The sequence below is a fragment of the Bison bison genome, unplaced genomic scaffold (genome assembly GCF_000754665.1).
Source record: "Bison bison bison isolate TAMUID 2011002044 unplaced genomic scaffold, Bison_UMD1.0 scf7180017857904, whole genome shotgun sequence".
Taxonomy (NCBI): Eukaryota; Metazoa; Chordata; class Mammalia; order Artiodactyla; family Bovidae; genus Bison; species Bison bison.
In genome coordinates, this window is record NW_011488477.1 from 433 (window position 1) to 9,656 (window position 9,224).

The 9,224-nt window shown below is 38.2% G+C and overlaps 1 protein-coding gene across 1 annotated transcript; it reads right to left on the reverse strand.

The window, feature by feature from the left end:
* Positions 1 to 2,371: 2,371 nt before the first annotated feature.
* LOC105004056 (olfactory receptor 4F3/4F16/4F29-like) lies at positions 2,372 to 3,310 on the reverse strand. The gene has a single exon (XM_010861568.1). The coding sequence runs from the start codon at positions 3,308 to 3,310 to the stop codon at positions 2,372 to 2,374; it is 939 nt and encodes a 312-aa protein (XP_010859870.1).
* Positions 3,311 to 9,224: the final 5,914 nt, after the last annotated feature.

The window sequence follows — 9,224 nt, forward strand, 5'->3', positions numbered from 1 at the left end:
TCACTCATTATCAGAGAAATACAAATCAAAACCACTATGAGGTACCATTTCACACCAATCAGAATGGCTGCGATCCAAAAGTCTACAAGCAATAAATGCTGGAGAGGGTGTGGAGAAAAGGGAACCCTCTTACACTGTTGGTGGGAATGCAAACTAGTACAGCCACTATGGAGAACAGTGTGGAGATTCCTGGAATAACTTTTTTAAAAAATGATATGGTAGAGAAGAAGATGTAGTATTTAGGTTTGGCGGTATTCAAGTTCTTGATTCTAGCTGTCTTGGACATTCAGCTTTTGCACTCAGTTTGATTACTAGCTGAGCTGTTAAATAAGCCAGTACATCCATCCTCTTGCATAAGCTTAAGTTGTGATTATGTCATTTACAGTCAAAAAAGTATTGATAAGTACATCTTTGATTCTAAGTAATTCTTTCAATTACTTATGATGTGAAATACCTGTTTTCTTATTTCTTTAAGAAAATATTATAGTTGTTAATAAAATAGAAATATGCTCATTCTGTTAGATTTATATGGATATTAGAGATTAAAATAGAAATTACCCATAAAAATTACCATCTGGATATAATTATGAGTAATGTACTGGCGTATTTATTTCTAGTATTTTTCTATGCCTACATAAATATACATTTACACAATTGTGATTTTATGGTCTCTACATTGTTAACCTGACTTTTTCAGAATATTGTGAGAATTCTTTTACATTATTAAATATTGTAATACAAAATAATTTAAAATGCATACATAGAATTGCATTATATAACTCTATCATAATTATATTTTTTATTCTTCCGTTGGTCAATTAAGATTATGTTAAATTTTTTGCTGTGCTTTGAAAATTATTTTGTCTACCCCATCTGTATTTAATATTACTTCTTTTATAGCTTGATATATTCAGAATTAGTATTATTTAAGAATATTTAAACTCTTTATTCATATAATCATCTCTCATAAAAGATTTGTACTGTGTGGAAAAGAATCCACTTGCCAGTGCAGGAGATGCGTGTTCAGTCCCTGGGTCAGGAAGGGACTATGTCATCTGTGTCACCACAGAGCACCGAGATAAGCTCCCTGTGCTATACAACAGGTTCCCACTAGCCATCTATTTTACACATGGTAGTGTATATATGTCAATCCCAATCTCCCAGATCATGCCACCCCTCTTCCTCTCTGACCCTGTGTCCATATGTCTGTTCTTTGTGTCTCTGTATCTATTCCTGCCTAGCAAATAGGTTCATCTGTACCATTTTTTTTAATTTCACATATATACATGAATATATAATATTTGTTTTTCTCTTTCTTTCTTACTTCACACTGTATGACAGACTATAGATCCATCCACGTCTCTACAAATGATCTAGCTTCATTCCTTTTTAGTGCTGAGTAATACTCCATTGTATGTATGTACCACATTTTCTTTATCCATTCATCAATGGTTATTTAGGTTGTTTCCATGTCCTGGCTGTTGTAAATGGTGCTGCATGAACATTGGGATGCTTGTGTCTTTTTGAATTATGGTTTTTTGAGTATATGCCCAGTAGTAGATTGCTGGGTCATATGATAGTTCTATTTTTAGTTTTTTAAGGAACCTCCATAGTGGCTGTATCAATTTATATTCCTACCAACAGCACAAGAAGATTCCCCCTTCTCCACATCCACTCCAGTATTTGTTGTTTGTGGATTTTTTGATGATGGTCATTCTGACCTATGTGAAGTGATACCTCATTGTAGTTTTGATCTACATTTCTCCAACAATTAGTGAAGTTGAGCATCTTTCGTGTGCCTCTTGGCATCTGTACATCTATTTAGATCTTCCACCCATTTTTTGATTAGATTGTTTGTTTTTTGGATATTGAGCCATATGAACCATTCATAAATTTTGGAGACAAATCCCTTGCTGGTCTCATCATTTGCAAATATTAATATTTCCTTCCATTCTGAGGAATAATATATTACTTTCCAACACTGATTGTTATTCTCTGCTTGGCACATTTTGATGGATAAGAAAATTGGAAGTGGAGGATTAAGATGATAATCAACTTTTGTTTGAGGTATTTTGCATAGTAATTATACAGAGAACGAGTCAAGCATTTCTTAATTATTAAAAAAAATAAAAAATAAAAACCACCCAGAGTTATCATAAATATTAAATAAAATAATTTATATAAAAATCAAACAGAAGTTGGAAAAATAGAAACTGCGATGTTAGCTCTTTTTCTCCTTATTTATTTGATATATAGCAACATGAAAAATGCCTAAATATTACCTAGTACATAAAATTAATAGAGGCCTGAAATGACATTTTTTTCTGTTGTCATTAAGGGTAGAGCTAAATATCTTTTATCTTTAGAGTATTTAGGACATCTTGCTGTAATTCACAAGCTGATGGCAGAGTTTCTTCATTGCTGCTTTCATCTCCTTGTTCCTGAATGTGTAGATGACTGGATTCAGAAAAGGAGTGAGAACTGCATCAAAGATAGCAAGGAACTTGTCCAAGTGTGATGAAGGGAAGGGCCAGGTGTAGAAGAAGATTAATGGCCCAAAAAATAAGACCACCACAGTGACGTGAGCTGACAAGGTGGAGAGGGCCTTGGATACACTACCTGAGGAGTGTTTCCAAACAGTGACCAGAATGAAGATATAGGAAATAATCAATATGAAGAAGGAGCCCACAGAGATGAGTCCACTGTTGGTAGTGACCATGAACTCTAGTCTATAGGTCTCTGTGCAAGCAAGTTTAATGAGTCGGGGGAGGTCACAATAAAAGCTGTCCAGTACATTAGGACCACAGAACGGCAACTCTATGACAAAAGCCAGTTGGGCCACTGAGTGGATGAGGCCAAGGACCCAGGCAGCAGCCAAAATCAAAACACACATTCGTGGGCTCATAATGGTCAGGTAGTGGAGAGGCTTGCATATGGCCACATATCTGTCAAAGGCCATGGCAATGAGCAGCACCATTTCTGTGCCCCCAATGTCATGAATAAAGAAGATCTGAGTTAGGCAACCCCCAAAAGAGATGGCTTTGCGTTTTCTGAAAAGGTCATAAATCATTTTGGGAGCAGTAGTAGAGCAAAACCCCATGTCAAGAAAGGAGAGGTTGGCCAGCAGGAAATACATGGGGGAGTGCAAGCTAGTGTCAGCACTCACAGATAACACAACAAGGAGGTTTCCCATCAGGCTTGCCATGTAGAACACAGAGAAGAAAAGGAAAAGAAGAAGCTGGATCTCCCAGGAATCGGAGAGTCCCAGGAACACAAACTCAGACACCACAGAGCAGTTGGCTCCACCCATTGTCTCTGCAAACAGGGGTGACTCAATTTTACTTAAAAAAGAGTAGAAAAGAAATCAAATTTGAGAGTCAGTGATCACATGAAAATACTGCCTTAATTCACAGAACCAAAACACCTATAATATAACCCCTTAAACTGTAGTTGCAGAAAATATGCAGTAATTATTTGCCACAAAGCACTGCTTCTTACTCCCCTGCCTCCCTAGGTTTTGATAAAAGAATTAAAATATTCTGCCAAATCAAAAGGGTTATGAGAGGAAGGATAGGACTGCCCTGGAATACCATGAAGGGAGGAAAGAGAGGAAATACAAATGAACTTATTGATTTTGCTGTCACAGTCTGTTACTCATGCCCATTGTTGTTGTTTGTTGTTCATGGCTAAGTCATGTCTGACTTCTCATGACCTCATGGACTGCAGAGTGCCTACCTTCCCTGTCCTTCACTATCTCTTGGAGTTTGCTCAAACTCATGCCCATTGAGTCAATGATATCATCCAACCATCTCAGCCTCTGTCGTCCACTTTTCCTCCTGCCCTCAATCTTTCCCAGCATCAGGGTCTTTTCCAATGAGTCAACTCTTTGCATCAGGTGGCCAAAGTATTGGAGTTTCAGCTTTAGCATCAGTCCTTTCAATGAATATTTAGGGTTGATTTCCTTTAGGATTGACTGGTTAGAGCTTCTTGCTGTCCAAGGGACTCAAGAGTCTTCTCCAACACCAAAATTTGAAAGCATCAATTCTTCGGTGCTCAACTTTCTTTATGATCCAATTCTCACATCCACACATGACTATTGAAAAAATCATAGCTTTGACTCTACAGATCTTTGTGGGCAAAGAGATGTCTCTGGTTTTTAATGCACTGTCTAGGTTTGTCATAACTTTTCTACCAAGAACTTACTTTCTAAGGAATCTGCCTGCAATTCAGGAGACCAGGGTTCGATCCTTGGGTTGGGAAAATCCTCTGGAGAAGGGCATGACAGTCCTCTCCAGTATTCTTGCCTGGAGAATCCCATAGACAGAGGAGCCTGGTGGGCTACAGTATGTGGGGTCGCAAAGAGTTGGACATGACTGAGTGACTAACACTCCTACTTCTTCCAAAGAGCAAGCATCTTTTAATTTTATGGCTTCAGTCACAGTCTGCAGTGATTTTGGAGCCCAAGAAAATAAATTCTTCCATTGTTTCCATTCCCCCTCCCCCATCTATTTGCATGATTTGGTGGGAACGGATGCCATGATTTTAGTTTTTTGAATGTTGAGTTTAAGCCAGCTTTTTTACTCTCCTATTTCACTTTCCTTCAGTTCCTATTCACTTTCTGCCATTAGGGTAGTATCATCTGCATATCTGAGGTTATTGATATTTCTCTGGGCAGTCTTGAATCCAGCTTATGAGTCATCCTGCCTGGCATTTCACATGATGTACTCTGCATATATGTTAAATAAACAGGGTGACAATATACAGCCTTGATGTACTCCTTTCCCAATTTTGAAACAGTCTGTTGCTCCATGTCCAGTTCTAACTGTTGCTTCTTTGACCTGCATACAGGTTTTTCAGGAGGCAGGTAAGGTGATCTGGTATTCCCAGCTGTTTAAGAATTTTCCACAGTTTATTGTGAACCGCACAATCAAAGGCTTTAGCATAGGCAATAAAGTGGAATTAGATGTTTTTCTAGAATTCTGTTGCTTTTACTATTATCCAGTGGACGTTGGCAATTTGAGCTCTGTTCCTCTACCATTTCTAAATCCAGCTTGTGCATCTGGAAGTTCTCAGTGCACATATTGTTGAAGCCTTGCTTGAAGGATTTTGAGTATTACTTTGCTAGTATATGAAATGACTGCAATTGTGCAATGGTTTGAACATTCTGTGGCATTGCCCTTCTTTGGGATTGGAACGAAGACCAGCCTTTCCAGTCCTGTGGCCATTGCCGAGTTCCCAAATTTGATGGTATATCAAATGCAGCACTTTAATAACATAATCTTTTAGGATTTGAAGTAGCTCAGCTGAAATTCCATCACTTCTGCTAGCTTTGTTCAGAGTAATGCTTCCTAATGCCCACTTGACTTCACACTTCACACTCTGGCTCTAGGTGAGTGACCACACCATCGTGCTTATCTGAATCATAAAGACCTTTTTCATACAGTCCTTCTGTGTACTCTTGCAACCTCTTAATATCATCTGCTTATGTTAAGTCCTTACCATTTCTACTGTATGTGCCAATCTTTGCATGAACTGTTCCCTGAGAATCTTTAATTTTCTTGATAAGATTTTTAGCTTTTCTCATTCTGTTGTTTTCCTCTCTTTGCATTTGTTCACTTAAGAAGGCTTTCTTATCTCTCTTTGCTATTCTTTGGAACTCTGCATTAATTTGGAACTCTGCGTATCTTTCCCTTTTCCTTTGCCTTTTGATTGTCTCCTTTTCTCAGCTTTTTGTAAGGATTCCTCAGACAACCATTTTGCCTTCTTTGTATAGTTTTGGTCACCACCTCCTGTGCAGTGTTGTGAACCTCCATCCATAGTTCTTCAGGCACTCTATCAGATCTAATTTCTTAAATCTCTTTGTCTCTCCCACTGTATAGTCATAAGGGAATTGATTTAGGTCATACCTGAATGATCTAGTGGTTTTCCCTACTTCCTTCAATTGAAGTCTGAATTTTGCAATAAGGAGTTCATGATCTGAGCCCAAGTCAGCTCCAGATCTTGATTTTACTCACTGCATCAAGTTTCTCCATCTTTGGATGCAAAGTATATAATCAATCTGATTTCAATATTGACCATCTGGTGATGTCCATGTGTAGAGTCATCTCTTGTGTTGCTGGAAGAGGGTTTTTGCTATGACTGGTGTATTCTCTTATCAAAACTCTGTTAGCCTTTGCTCTGCTTCATTTTGTACTCCAAGGCCAAACTTGTCTGTTACTCCAGTTAACTCTTGACTTCCTACTATTGCATTTGAATCCTCTATGATGAAAAGAACATCTTTTTTGGCTTTAGTTCTAGCAGGTCTTGTAGGTCTTCTTAGAACCATTCAACTTCAGCTTCTTTGGCATTAGCGGTTGGGGCATAGACTCGTATTACTCTGATATTGAATGGTTTGCCTTGGAAAGGAATAGAGATCATTCTGTCATTTTTGAGATTGCACCAAAGTACTGCATTTCAGAATCTTTGTTGACTATGAGGGCTACTCCATTTCTTCTAAGGGATTCTTGCCCACAGTAGTAGATATAATGGTCATCTGAATTAAATTCGCCCATTCTCATCCATTTTAATTCACTAATTCCTAAAATGTCAATTTTCACTCTTGCCATCTCCTGTTTGACCACTTCCAATTTACCTTGATACATGGACCTAACATTCCAGTTTCCTATGCAGTATTGTTCTTTACAACATTGGATTTTACTTTCACTACCAGACACATCCACAGCTGGCCATCATTTTCACTTTGATTCAGCCTCTACTTTTGTTCAGCCTCTTCATTCTTTCTGGGGATATTTATCCCCACTCTTCCCCAGTAGCATATTGGACACCTACTGACCTGGGGGGCTCATCTTCTAGTTTCATATCTAAAAGGCAAATAGGGGTTCTCAAGACAATAATACTGAAATGGTTTGCCACTTCCTTTTCCAGTGTACCATGTTTTGTTAGAACTCTCCACGATGGCCCGTGGATTTCCCCAAACCTGACAATTCTGAGACCTTCATTTTCCTTACCCCCGATTATCTCCTATATGCAATGCTATGTTTCATTAATACTCTCTTATGTTTAGCCTGACTGTTGCAGTTTTATCAAATCATAGTCACCTTTTCCTCAAGCCCTAATAAAACTATCTAGCTTTTGTAGCTCAGCTCAGGGAGTGTGAATGATCACAAAGCTTGCGCTATGAGAGCAAATAGCAGAGTTAGGACAAGCCAGAAAGAGATCTGTGAGGCAGACTCTAAACATGGATGAGCTAATGCAATGTAGCAAACAAAATTCTATGTGATATTAGTAAATCATTGTCTATGCCATGTTCACTTAATGGTTCTTGGGATGTCAGAAAGAACACTGCATTTGAAAACAGAAGACTTGTGATCAATTCTTAGCCCTAAGTTTATGGGAAGTTGGAGTAAGTCCTTTCTCTCATCCCTTCCACACTCAACTCACTTTTTAAAAAGCGTTTCATAACTTTATGGTTGCTACTCATATTTATGAAGATTTCATAAAATTGCAAATAGTTGCAATACAAAAGGCAGTTATTACAATGCAACATTGTTCATCAGCATCTCTTGAAAAACCCAGTATAATTATTGGGCAACAATATTGCATGGGGAAATTGAATAACTGTCAGTTCAGTTCAGTTCAGTCAGTTGTGTCCGATTCTTTGAGACCCTGTGGACTGAAGCATGCCAGGCCTCCCTGTCAATCTGTTTTTCTAAATTGAGGCATAATTTACACACAATAAAATGCACAGATCTTAAGAGCTCAGTTTTATAAGTTTTAGCAACAATAACTCCTTGAACTTAGTTTCACCATCTAGAAAATAAAGGAACTGAGCAGGTGACACTAAAGCATCCTTTCAAGTCTAACATTTCTATGACCTTATAGCACAATGCCAGTCCAGTACCTAATGAACCTGACTGTAACAATGGTATTCTCTGTGCTGAGTCCTACCATATTCACTTCTTTTCCCTCATCTTCAGTTGATTATAAATCCCGTATCCCACAAAAAGCCATCCCTTTGTATTATATTAGTCTTCCTCTTCTCTAGTTACTTTCGTCACTCTTACAGGATTATTTAGCATATTATTGTAAATCCTCTATGTCATTTATTTTGCCCTTTATCATAACTATCTGTAATCAATCAATAAGCATTTTCTAGATAAATACTAAGCACAAGGTATTGTTCTAGGACATTAAGGATTCCATCAATTATTATATTCTTTGCAGCCAAAGATGGAGAAGTCAGCAAAAACAAGATCAGGAGCTGACTGGGGCTCAGATCATGAACTCCTTATTGCCAAATTCAGACTTAAATTGAAGAAAGTAGGGAAAACCACTAGACCATTCAGGTATGACCTAAATCAAATCCCTTATGATTATACAGTAGAAGTGAGAAATAGATTAAGGGACTAGATCTGATAGACAGAGTGCCTGATGAACTATGGACGGAGGTTGGTGACACTCTACAGGAGACAGGGATCAAGATCATCCCCATGGGAAAAAAATGCAAAAAAGCGAAATGGCTGTCTCAGGAGGCCTTCCAAACAGCTGTGAAAAGAAGAGAAGCGAAAAGCAAAGGAGAAAAGGAAAGATATAAGCATCTGAATGTAGAGTCCCAAAGAATAGCAAGGAGAGATAAGAAAGCCTTCCTCAGCGATCACTGCAAAGAAATAGAGGAAAACAATAGAATGGGAAAGGCTAGAGATCTCTTACAGAAAATTAGAGATACCAAGGAAACATTTCATGCAAAGATGGGCTCAATAAAGGACAGAAATTGTATGGACCTAACAGAAGCAGAAGATATTAAGAAAACGTGGCAAGTATACACAGAAAAACTGTACAAAAAAGAGCATCATGACCAAGATAATCATGATGGTGCGATCACTCACCTAGAGCCAGACATCCTGGAATATGAAGTCAAGTGGGCCTTAGAAAGCATCACTATGAACAAAATTAGTGGAGGTGATGGAATTCCAGTGGAGCTATTTCAAATCCTGAAAGATGATGTTGTGAAAGTGCTGCACTCAATATGCCAGCAAATTTGGAAAACTCAGCATTTGACACAGGACTGGAAAAGGTCAGTTTTCATTCCAATCTCAAAGAAAGGCAATGCCAAAGAATGCTCAAACTACCACACAATTGCACTCATCTCACATGCTAGTAAAGCTGCTCAAAATTCTCCAAGCCAGGCTTCAGCAATACATGAACAATGAACTTCCAGATGTTCA